Source organism: Saccoglossus kowalevskii, chromosome 6 (genome assembly GCF_978046115.1).
Source record: "Saccoglossus kowalevskii chromosome 6, keSacKowa6.1, whole genome shotgun sequence".
Taxonomy (NCBI): Eukaryota; Metazoa; Hemichordata; class Enteropneusta; family Harrimaniidae; genus Saccoglossus; species Saccoglossus kowalevskii.
In genome coordinates, this window is record NC_140646.1 from 40,613,273 (window position 1) to 40,626,547 (window position 13,275).

The 13,275-nt window shown below is 34.8% G+C and overlaps 1 protein-coding gene across 1 annotated transcript in view; it reads left to right on the forward strand.

The window, feature by feature from the left end:
• Window positions 1–13,275, forward strand: part of LOC144360105 (sushi, von Willebrand factor type A, EGF and pentraxin domain-containing protein 1-like) — a gene marked incomplete at its 3' end in the record, with an annotated part of 87,576 nt that overhangs the window by 46,718 nt on the left and 27,583 nt on the right. Inside the window, exons 15-18 of the mRNA XM_085500710.1 lie at window positions 1,701–1,868; window positions 5,039–5,200; window positions 8,027–8,188; window positions 8,903–9,109. Coding sequence (XP_085356836.1) covers window positions 1,701–1,868; window positions 5,039–5,200; window positions 8,027–8,188; window positions 8,903–9,109 — 699 coding nt within the window. The remainder of the gene's footprint in view (window positions 1–1,700; window positions 1,869–5,038; window positions 5,201–8,026; window positions 8,189–8,902; window positions 9,110–13,275) is intronic.

The window sequence follows — 13,275 nt, forward strand, 5'->3', positions numbered from 1 at the left end:
CCGCTCTAAGCAGACCGCCCTTAAATTTTTGACATGGAAAATAGTCTTCCTACTGGCTCTTGTCTCAGGTAGGCGTCGGCCAGAGCTGGGGGCATTGTTCTTCTCGGATGATGTACCGCTGTTATGGACAATCAAGTTGTGCTAAAAACACGAATCAGGTTTCTCGCCAAGAACCAATTCCCAGGACACAATCCTCACCCGGTCGTCATCCCCCTGCTGTCAAATTTTGTCGGCCCGGAGGTGGTTTACTGCGACACATAGCTTGCAGAGACACCAAGTATGAGCGCATGAGGTCTGTGCGATTGCTAACTCACTAGTGCTAGCGTCAGCCTCCCCCAAAGCACACACGGAGGGCAGGCTTCTAAAGAAGGCAGAACGTCTTTATCAACTACCACCTAAGAGACACCGAATCCATTGACGAGGGTCTCTTTAGGTTGGGTCCCGTTGTAACGGGTCAAACATGGTTTGCTGACCCAGCCCAAACGACCACAAGGGTAATAAGTCAGTTTCGGCATTTCTCTACCATCAGCACTCCCTGGAAGCTCCCAGGTCCCGCTTTTCGGCATATGCCCTCATGCAGTACTGTTTCGGTCTTCACTTCGAAAGCTTACTACCCCCAGAATTGGGTTGGGGTTTAGATTTCTCAGGCACACCGAACCCTGTCACCGTAGCAGCATTTTGGCTTCTTGCTCCGGGGACAGCACAGGCAAGGTAAGACACCACCCTTTTTGGGTCTTAGCTTAGTGTTGAGTGATTATTGTAGTGTTTCATCACGGACTGGGAAAAGACTTTCATCATTTTTCTGTTTGCTCGGAAAACCCGCAACCTATCAGCATCTCACTACAGTTCAAAATAATCATTTTGATGGGCCCGAGTCTATTGTGGGTAATTGAACGTAGTGAATTTAGGTAGAGGGTTCTCCAAATCCACTAATTCACATAGTTCATACCCACCATAGACTCCTGGTCTCCCCAACCACCCCACTCTTTCCGTAGCATTGGTCTAAGTCCTTGAGGCAGAGAGAAAGGAACCAGAGTGATTTGCCAGCCATATGGGCGCCATCATATGGCCTCGGTCACGTGGTTCGTGACGTAAGGGAAAAGAATCTTGGGGTCATGACCTAGATTCTATCTCTCCGTCATAGGCAGAATCGCTGATTAATGCCTACAGTTCAAAATAGTCATTTTGACTGACCGGAGTCTATGGTGGGTATGAACTATGTGAATAGGCGGGTTCGGAGAACCCTCGCCTAATTCTCATTTGATAGAGCTTTTTTTTTAATTATGTCATTATTTTGTCTTTTCTTGTCATGTAATCAAAATTCTAATGAGGTTACAAATTCAATAAAGTTTATTATTATACATCTGTCACTGTAACACCCTAAGTTAAGCGTGCCATGATTTTGCGGTATTTGATGGGGTATTTTCATCCTACCATATTAGGAAATGTGAATTCCAAATATGGAATGATAACGCGTGTACGCATCCTCTAATACGGTAATAAAAACAAACATGGCTGCCACTAAGGTTTGACTCCACACAAAGAAATTTGCTGATTCTGTTCTAAACATTTCTCAAAGTATGCACTCGGAGAGTACACCATGCATCGATAATCCAGCTGTACTGTTTTCGTGGATACTTTGAAGTATCCTCGTAATAACCTCATATTATTATTATTATAAATTTTCATTACTTTTGCAGTTAATTGCCCACGTGGAACTTATTGGATGGAGCAAGCTGATGGAAATATCTGTGTACCATGCCCAGTAGGCTGGTATCAAGATAAAGAAGCTCAGTTGAATTGCATGTCATGTCCAAGTGATACAACTACAAAACACACTAGAGCAAGTGATCTAAGTGATTGTAAAAGTAAGGCCCTTTACAATACTTAATTACAATAATTAAACTTACATGTGATTTAAACAATTTGTATGTAATTTACAATGCATTATAAACATGATTTCATTGAAAAACACATTTAAATTCTATGTTTTTGATACCAGCCCAATAATTCAAAGATTTTAGGGGTGTCTAATGAATTTACGCAATACTATGATAAATATGTTTCACACCTATTTATATATACGCTGTCATTGAAAATGACACAGCAGAGCTAATTGTCCGGTGTCTTTCAACATTTACATTTTCATCTTCTTCTTGAAAACAAATAGCTGATAGTTTTAATAAGTATTTGCACATTTTGTGTCAATATCACAATTGTGTATTTTGTATTTTTACTAAATATTCTGGATAACTTTTGATCAAAACTGATATTTTCAACTTCATTGAATCCACTATTTAGAATAGTTTTAAAGTTTGTTTGTTACAAGTACATTGGGTGGTGTTGGTAGCTTTGATAATCACTATGCTAGAACATTTGTGGACCACAATTTGTAACAAGATGATAACAGTTGCCATGGCAACAACCATATAAACTACCTGAGTTGTGATAACAATAACAATGACAATTAACTAATATTTCATTGTAAAAAAACATTATCAACTCTGTTGTGATGAAGATATTCTACAGACAGCTGAGCTCTGAGGTCACTTTTTAGCATATGTTTATTTCCAGCATGTGTGGAATTGATGTATTGAAAATATTTTTAGTCGCGCGTCCGAAAACGGGGACTTATGTTTTGATCTCCGTGCATCCGTGTGTTCGTCAGGACCTGTATCTTAGAAATGCTTGGACCAATCACAATCAAACTTCACACATACATTATACATGATATTATACATATGCACATCAATTTGTTTCACGATCTGATTCAAGATGGCCAAATAGTGGCCATTTTTGTGCTAAAAAATCATCAAAATCAAGCATTTCTTGGCTGTTTACAGATGGATTTTGTTCAAACTTGGTATATATGTTGGAAATTATAGGACCTTGATGCACATCATTTTGATTTTCAGTTAAGATTCAAAATGGCCGACTGCAGCCATTTTGTTTTAATGAATGTGGTTCTAGTGCCATATCTCTGACTTGCTGTGACTGATTATGTTCAAATTTTAAATATTCATTATACATCTTGTCATAGATATACAGATATATTGGTTTGACGTCCCTATTAAAAATGGCGCTAAAAAATCATCAAAATCAAGCATTTCTCGGTTGTTTACAGATGGATTTTGTTCATACTTGGTATATTTTGTTTTTCAGATAAGATTCTAAATGGCTGACTGGTGGCCATTTTGTTTTAATGAATGTGGTTCTTGTACCATATCTCTGACTTGCTGTGACTGATTATGTTCAAATTTTATATATTCATTATACATGTATTCAAAATGGCTGATTTTTAATCCCTGTTTAGACGAAATCCGAAAACGGGGACTTATAATTCGGTCTCCATCCGTCCGTCTGTGCGTCCATGTGTCCGTCCGGAGTCATATCTCAGAATCCTATGGACTGATTCCGTTCATTCTTTGCATGTGCCTAGTACTTTATGTGGGACATATGCACATGCAGTGGTTTAGCGATTCGATTCAAAATGGCCAACTGGCAGCCGTCTTGTTTTTTGAAAATGTTGTACTTTGGACATGCTTTGTCATTCAAACTTGGTACATAGATTATACATGTTAGGATACATGTCCATGACGATTTATTTCGCAATTGTATCAAAGATGGTCAACTGGCAGGCATCTTGTTTTTTTTATATGTGGTATCTTGGACGTGCTCTGTCAGTTTTCATTCAAATTTGGCACATACATGTACTTTATACATGTTAGGATGAAAGTCCATGACAATTTGTTTCAAAATCTGGTCAAGGATGGCCGATTGACAGCCATCTGACTTTTTGGCCTTACTACTATATTTCCAAAATTTATGTACCATTTTCATTCGTATTAGGCACATACATCATACATATCAGTGTGTTTCATAATCAGATCAAAGATAGCCGAATAATGGCTGTTTATGTTTTTGGCCATATTACTACTACACAGAACACGTGTTTTGATGTAAATAAACAATCTGTTGTATACACCACTTGGAACTCAAGTTTCAAGGACACGCTCGCGATGACCCCTCCACTTTAATATGACGAGCACAAAGAGAACTTTAAAAAATTTAACAGGGACTGTGTCATTTTCAATGACTAGTGTTTTAATTAATGCTGTTCCAGAGCAAAATCTGTCAATACTCGTTTGACAATCAGATACAAATGTCAATCATTTAAATGTTAAACAATCATCATAATCATATTCTTGACATGTTTATATCCCAGCTTATTACTTTAAATTAAACTATATATCTTAAATTAAATAACTAACGGGGACTGTGTCATGCATGGCTTGTTGTAATGTGTTTTATTAGTTAGTTGCAAATCACTTGACTTATTTAAGGACTACACAATAGATTGTGCTATTTTTTCTACATTCAAAACCTAGTTTCAAATATGTTTAAAATACATTTGTAAGTTTTGACATTCTAAACAGACATTTTAATAGCTATGTAAATAAATTCCGAAAATATAACATTTTTCTCAACCTAAATTTTAGCTCCACTGTCATCGTAGATGACAGAACGGAGATATTCATATAGGCAATTGTCCGTCTTCATCCGGTCATCGTCTGTTGTCCAGTCATTGTCCATTTTTGAATTCTTCTTGAAAACTGCCAGCTCAATTGCTTTGATTCTTGGTATGTAGATACCTTGGGTGGATCTCTCTCAGATTTTTTGGCATATCATTTTGGTAAAAAATGCTATTTTTGAATTCTTCTTAAAAAATGCCAGCTCAATTGCTTTGATACTTAGTGTGTATGTAACTTTGATGTTTTTTTAGAATTCTTCTTTTACTCTACCATAATATTTGAGGTGTACATTATTTTTGAACAATTTGTTCTCTACCTGAGTTATTTCAACTGTCAGGTCACTTGTTTTGTACCCCAATAAAAATATGACTGGAATCATTTCGTATCCAATATACAGTTGGATTCTTTTAGTATTCTTATAAGAATACTTTTCAATTATTTTAGTATTTAGTTGTTTACTCTATATAGTGATTAACATTCTTATATAAATGTGGTATATATTGCAGCTTATTGTAAAGCAGGTTATTGGTCAGAAAGTACATTGGAACCATGCTTTGCGTGTGCCAAAGGTTCATACCAGAACAACAGAGGTCAAAGTTCATGTGAAAGATGTCCTACTGGGTCTTCCAGTTTAACTAATGGATCCACTGATGTGTCACAGTGTTTGAGTGAGTATATGGGAAAAATCTTTACAGACATGTTTGGCAGTAATTTGAACGTGTTAGCAATGTTATGAAGTTTGATTGCTTTGATATTATACATATAGGTACCTCAGGTATGGCCTTGCTCTAATGGCTTTGCTGCTTCACAATCCTGGCCTTGCTGCTTCACAATAATGGCCTTGCTGCTACACAACAATGACCTTGCTGCTTCATAATAATGGCCTTGCTGCTTCACAATAATGACCTTACTGCTTCATGTTAATGGCCTTACTGCTTTAATATAATGGTCTTACTACTTCATAATAATGGCCTCTAATATTGCTTTAATATATTGGCCTTACTGCTTCACAATAATGGCCTTACTGCTTCATGATAATGGCCTTACTGCTTCATGATAATAGCCTTACTGCTTTAATATAATGGCCTTGCTACTTCATGATAATGGCCTTACTTCTTAACATTAATGACCTTGCTGCTTCACAATATTGGCCTTACTGCTTCATGATAATGATCTTACTTCTTCAAGCTAATGACCTTGCTGTTTCACAATATTGGCCTTGCTACTTAACGATAATGACCTTGCTACTTAATGATAATGACCTTGCTGCTTCACAATAATGGCCTCGCTGCTTCACATTAATGGTCTTGCTGCTTCACAAACATGGCCTTGCTACTTAATGATAATGACCTTGCTGCTTCATGATAATGGCCTTACTGCTGCATAATAATGATCTTAATTCTTTGTGATAATTGCCTAGCTGCTTCATGATAATGTCCTAGCTGGTTCATGATAATGATCTTGATTCTTTGTGATAATGGCCTAGCTGGTTTATGATAATGATTTTGATTCTTTGTGATAATGGCCTAGCTCATTCATAATAATGATATTGATTCTTTGTGATAGTGGCCTAGCTGGTTCATGATAATGATATTGATCCTTTGTGATAATGGCCTAGCTGGTTCATGATAATGATATTGATTCTTTGTTTGTGATAATGGCCAAGCTGGTTCATGATAATGATCTTGATTCTTTGTGATAATGGCCTAGCTGATTCATGATAATGATATTGATCCTTTGTGATAATGGCCTAGCTGGTTCATGATAATGATATTGACTCTTTGTGATAATGACCTAGCTGGTTCATGATAATGATTTTGATTCTTTGTGATAATGGCCTAGGTGGTTCATGATAATGATCTTGATTCTTTGTGATAATGGCCTAGCTGGTTCATGATAATGATATTGACTCTTTGTGATAATGGCCTAGCTGGTTCATGTTAATGATATTGATACTTTGTGATAATGGCCTGGCTGGTTCATGATAATGATTTTGATTCTTTGGGACAATGGCCTAGCTGGTTCATGATAATGATTTTGTTTCTTTGAGATAATGGCCTAGCTGGTTTATGATAATGATTTTGATTCTTTGTGATAATGTCCTAGCTGGTTCATGATAATGATATTGACTCTTTGTGATAATGACCTAGCTGGTTCATGATAATGACTTTGATTCTTTGGGATAATAGCCAAGCTGGTTCATGATAATGATTTTGATTCTTTGAGATAATGGCCTAGCTGGTTCATTATAATGATTTTGATTCTTTGGGATAATGGCCTAGCTGGTTCATGATAATGATATTGACTCTTTGGGATAATGGCCTAGCTGGTTCATGATAATGATTTTGATTCTTTGGGATAATAACCTAGCTGGTTCATTATAATGATTTTGATTCTTTGGGATAATGGCCTAGCTGGTTCATGATAATGATTTTGATTCTTTGGAATAATGGCCTAGCTGGTTCATGATAATGATATTGACTCTTTGGAATAATGGCCTAGCTGGTTCATGATAATGATTTTGATTCTTTTAGATAATGGCCTAGCTGGTTCATGATAATGATTTTGATACTTTGTGATAATGGCCTAGCTGGTTCATTATAATGATTTTGATTCTTTGGGATAATGGCCTAGCTGGTTCATGATAATGATTTTGATTCTTTGGAATAATGGCCTAGCTGGTTCATGATAATGATATTGACTCTTTGGGATAATGGCCTAGCTGGTTCATGATAATGATTTTGATTCTTTGGGATAATAACCTAGCTGGTTCATTATAATGATTTTGATTCTTTGGGATAATGGCCTAGCTGGTTTATGATAATGATTTTGATTCTTTGGAATAATGGCCTAGCTGGTTCATGATAATGATATTGACTCTTTGGAATAATGGCCTAGCTGGTTCATGATAATGACTTTGATTCTTTGGGATAATAGCCAAGCTGGTTCATGATAATGATTTTGATTCTTTGAGATAATGGCCTAGCTGGTTCATTATAATGATTTTGATTCTTTGGGATAATGGCCTAGCTGGTTCATGATAATGATATTGACTCTTTGGGATAATGGCCTAGCTGGTTCATGATAATGATTTTGATTCTTTGGGATAATAACCTAGCTGGTTCATTATAATGATTTTGATTCTTTGGGATAATGGCCTAGCTGGTTCATGATAATGATTTTGATTCTTTGGAATAATGGCCTAGCTGGTTCATGATAATGATATTGACTCTTTGGAATAATGGCCTAGCTGGTTCATGATAATGATTTTGATTCTTTTAGATAATGGCCTAGCTGGTTCATGATAATGATTTTGATTCTTTGGGATAATGGCCTAGCTGGTTCATGATAATGATTCTTGCCATAATGGCCTTGCTGCTCCTATTAATATTGGAATCACATTCACATACTATAGCAATCAAAAAATAAATAAATTGTGGTTAATTTAGTAATTGAAAAGAATATAAATTTACGTAGATTTTTTTTTTCAATAGATTACTGTGAATTAGGTCATTATTCAATTTCTGGTTTATCACCATGCCAACCGTGTCCAATACACCATTTTCAACCGTTAACTGGCCAGCAAGATTGTCAGGATTGCCCTGTTAACAAAGAAACAGTAAATACAGGAGCAGAATCGGAAAATGACTGCATAGGTAAGAATTTATTATAATATATTAACAGTTTTCCCTGTCATGTTGTCTCCCATGTGTGCAAGTACAAGCATAGGTTAATTCAGATGTTCATAGATTTTCCCCAAAATGGTACATACATGTAGTTGATACATAAGCATATGCCCCAGATTTGTCCTTCTATTCAAATACACAATGGCCAACTGGCAGCCATATTTGACCCAATATATCCTAAAAACCTACATTTTATATGTGTACAGTATTATCTCCAAGTTGTGCTGACCTATTCTGTTCAAACGTATGTTCAGAGTATGTGTAACACATGTTTGCATACTGAGGCACATTGTTTTCAGATTTTTCTTTCAAAAATACTTATTTTTGTTCATTTTTGCTTATAACTTGAGAATACAATAACTATTAATATTATTTTACAAAGATGTTTTTCAAGATTCTATGCAATATGGCTGACTAGCAGCCATATAATTTTGTTGTTAGTGTCACACTTGGTGTCTTTGTTTATGTTCTTATATTCACTATATTGAAATAATTTTATGGAATCATAGTACTTTACGAGTTGGAAGGATACATTTTCCACATTTGTTTTTCACATCTGTATCTTAATATCTTAAATATAATTAAATGACCAGCTTGTTGTGAAGCAACGTTAATCAATAATTTGTTAGTATTGTGAGTTAGTCTGGCAAATCTCATGAATAATTCATAGTAATTTATTTGCAGTTGTTGATGAGTGTATATCTTCACCCTGTTTGCATGGCACTTGTGAAGATCAGATTGGATCTTTCCAGTGTCTGTGTACTGCTGGTTTCCAAGGAGATAGATGTGAAATAAACATTAACGACTGTGAACCGGACCCTTGTAGAAATGGTGCTACTTGCGATGATATAGTGAATGGATACAAGTGTGATTGTCCACAAGGCTACACAGGTAATGTAATACATAATGACAGATCTGATACATAGTAAATGGATACAAGTATGACTGTCTACAAGGCTACACAAGTAATGTAATACATAATGACAGATCTGATACATAGTAAATGGATACCAGTATGACTGTCTACAAGGCTACACAAGTAATGTAATACATAATGACAGATCTGATACATAGTAAATGAATACAAGTATGACTGTCTACAAGGCTACACAAGTAATGTAATACATAATGACAGATCTGATACATAGTAAATGGATACAAGTATGACTGTCTACAAGACTACACAGGTAATGTAATACATAATGACAGATCTGATACATAGTAAATGGATACTAGTATGACTGTCTACAAGGCTACACAAGTAATGTAATACATAATGACAGATCTGATACATAGTAAATGGATACAAGTATGACTGTCTACAAGGCTACACAAGTAATGTAATACATAATGACAGATCTGATACATAGTAAATGAATACAAGTATGACTGTTTACAAGGCTACACAAGTAATGTAATACATAATGACAGATCTGATACATAGTAAATGGATACAAGTATGACTGTCTACAAGGCTACACAAGTAATGTAATACATAATGACAGATCTGATACATAGTAAATGGATACAAGTATGACTGTCTACAAGGCTACACAGGTAATGTAATACATAATGACAGATCTGATACATAGTAAATGGATACTAGTATGACTGTCTACAAGGCTACACAAGTAATGTAATACATACTGACAGATCTGATACATAGTAAATGGATACCAGTATGACTGTCTACAAGACTACACAAGTAATGTAATACATAATGACAGATCTGATACAGATCTGATACATAGTAAATGGATACTAGTATGACTGTATACAAAGCGACACAAGTAATGTAATACATAATGACAGATCTGATACATAGTAAATGGATACAAGTATGACTGTCTACAAGGCTACACAAGTAATGTAATACATAATGACAGATCTGATACATAGTAAATGGATACAAGTATGACTGTCTACAAGGCTACACAGGTAATGTAATACATAATGACAGATCTGATACATAGTAAATGGATACTAGTATGACTGTCTACAAGGCTACACAAGTAATGTAATACATACTGACAGATCTAATACATAGTAAATGGATACCAGTATGACTGTCTACAAGACTACACAAGTAATGTAATACATAATGACAGATCTGATACAGATCTGATACATAGTAAATGGATACTAGTATGACTGTATACAAAGCGACACAAGTAATGTAATACATAATGACAGATCTGATACATAGTAAATGAATACAAGTATGACTGTCTACAAGGCTACACAGGTAATGTAATACATAATGACAGATCTGATACATAGTAAATGAATACAAGTATGACTGTCTACAAGGCTACACAAGTAATGTAATACATAATGACAGATCTGATACATAGTAAATGGATACAAGTATGACTGTCTACAAGACTACACAGGTAATGTAATACATAATGACAGATCTGATACATAGTAAATGGATACTAGTATGACTGTCTACAAGGCTACACAAGTAATGTAATACATAATGACAGATCTGATACATAGTAAATGGATACAAGTATGACTGTCTACAAGGCTACACAGGTAATGTAATACATAATGACAGATCTGATACATAGTAAATGAATACAAGTATGACTGTTTACAAGACTACACAAGTAATGTAATACATAATGACAGATCTGATACATAGTAAATGGATACAAGTATGACTGTCTACAAGGCTACACAAGTAATGTAATACATAATGACAGATCTGATACATAGTAAATGGATACAAGTATGACTGTCTACAAGGCTACACAGGTAATGTAATACATAATGACAGATCTGATACATAGTAAATGGATACTAGTATGACTGTCTACAAGGCTACACAGGTAATGTAATACATACTGACAGATCTGATACATAGTAAATGGATACCAGTATGACTGTCTACAAGACTACACAAGTAATGTAATACATAATGATAGATCTGATACAGATCTGATACATAGTAAATGGATACTAGTATGACTGTATACAAAGCGACACAAGTAATGTAATACATAATGACAGATCTGATACATAGTAAATGAATACAAGTATGACTGTCTACAAGGCTACACAGGTAATGTAATACATAATGACAGATCTGATACATAGTAAATGAATACAAGTATGACTGTCTACAAGGCTACACAGGTAATGTAATACATGACAGATCTGATACATAGTAAATGGATACAAGTATGACTGTCTACAAGGCTACACAAGTAATGTAATACATAATGATAGATCTGATACATAGTAAATAGATACAAGTATGACTGTCTACAAGGCTACACAGGTAATGTAATACATAATGACAGATCTGATACATAGTAAATGGATACAAGTATGACTGTCTACAAGGCTACATAAGTAATGTAATACATAATGATAGATCTGATACATAGTAAATGAATACAAGTATGACTGTTTACAAGGCTACACAAGTAATGTAATACATAATGATAGATCTGATACATAGTAAATGGATACAAGTATGACTGTCTACAAGGCTACACAGGTAATGTAATACATAATGACAGATCTGATACATAGTAAATGGATACAAGTATGACTGTCTACAAGGCTACACAAGTAATGTAATACATAATGATAGATCTGATACATAGTAAATGGATACAAGTATGACTGTCTACAAGGCTACACAGGTAATGTAATACATAATGACAGATCTGATACATAGTAAATGAATACAAGTATGACTGTTTACAAGGCTACACAAGTAATGTAATACATAATGACAGATCTGATACATAGTAAATGGATACAAGTATGACTGTCTACAAGGCTACACAAGTAATGTAATACATAATGACAGATCTGATACATAGTAAATGGATACAAGTATGACTGTCTACAAGGCTACACAGGTAATGTAATACATAATGACAGATCTGATACATAGTAAATGGATACTAGTATGACTGTCTACAAGGCTACACAGGTAATGTAATACATACTGACAGATCTGATACATAGTAAATGGATACCAGTATGACTGTCTACAAGACTACACAAGTAATGTAATACATAATGATAGATCTGATACAGATCTGATACATAGTAAATGGATACTAGTATGACTGTATACAAAGCGACACAAGTAATGTAATACATAATGACAGATCTGATACATAGTAAATGAATACAAGTATGACTGTCTACAAGGCTACACAGGTAATGTAATACATAATGACAGATCTGATACATAGTAAATGAATACAAGTATGACTGTCTACAAGGCTACACAGGTAATGTAATACATGACAGATCTGATACATAGTAAATGGATACAAGTATGACTGTCTACAAGGCTACACAAGTAATGTAATACATAATGATAGATCTGATACATAGTAAATGGATACAAGTATGACTGTCTACAAGGCTACACAGGTAATGTAATACATAATGACAGATCTGATACATAGTAAATGGATACAAGTATGACTGTCTACAAGGCTACACAAGTAATGTAATACATAATGATAGATCTGATACATAGTAAATGAATACAAGTATGACTGTTTACAAGGCTACACAAGTAATGTAATACATAATGATAGATCTGATACATAGTAAATGGATACAAGTATGACTGTCTACAAGGCTACACAGGTAATGTAATACATAATGACAGATCTGATACATAGTAAATGGATACAAGTATGACTGTCTACAAGGCTACACAAGTAATGTAATACATAATGATAGATCTGATACATAGTAAATGGATACAAGTATGACTGTCTACAAGGCTACACAGGTAATGTAATACATAATGACAGATCTGATACATAGTAAATGGATACTAGTATGACTGTCTACAAGGCTACACAGGTAATAAGTTTAAGTTTAAGTTTAAGTTTATTCTCCTTATTATAACCAATACAATAATAGAATAAAAAAAAACTAAATACAATGCAAGAACAAAAGTGAGAATAGGATCGGAAAATAGCCGTCAAGTGACTGCTAATCTAGTCCGTTCCCATCTTAAATAAATATTCATAATAAGTAAGTATTAGGGCTAGTTAAAGAAATAGCGA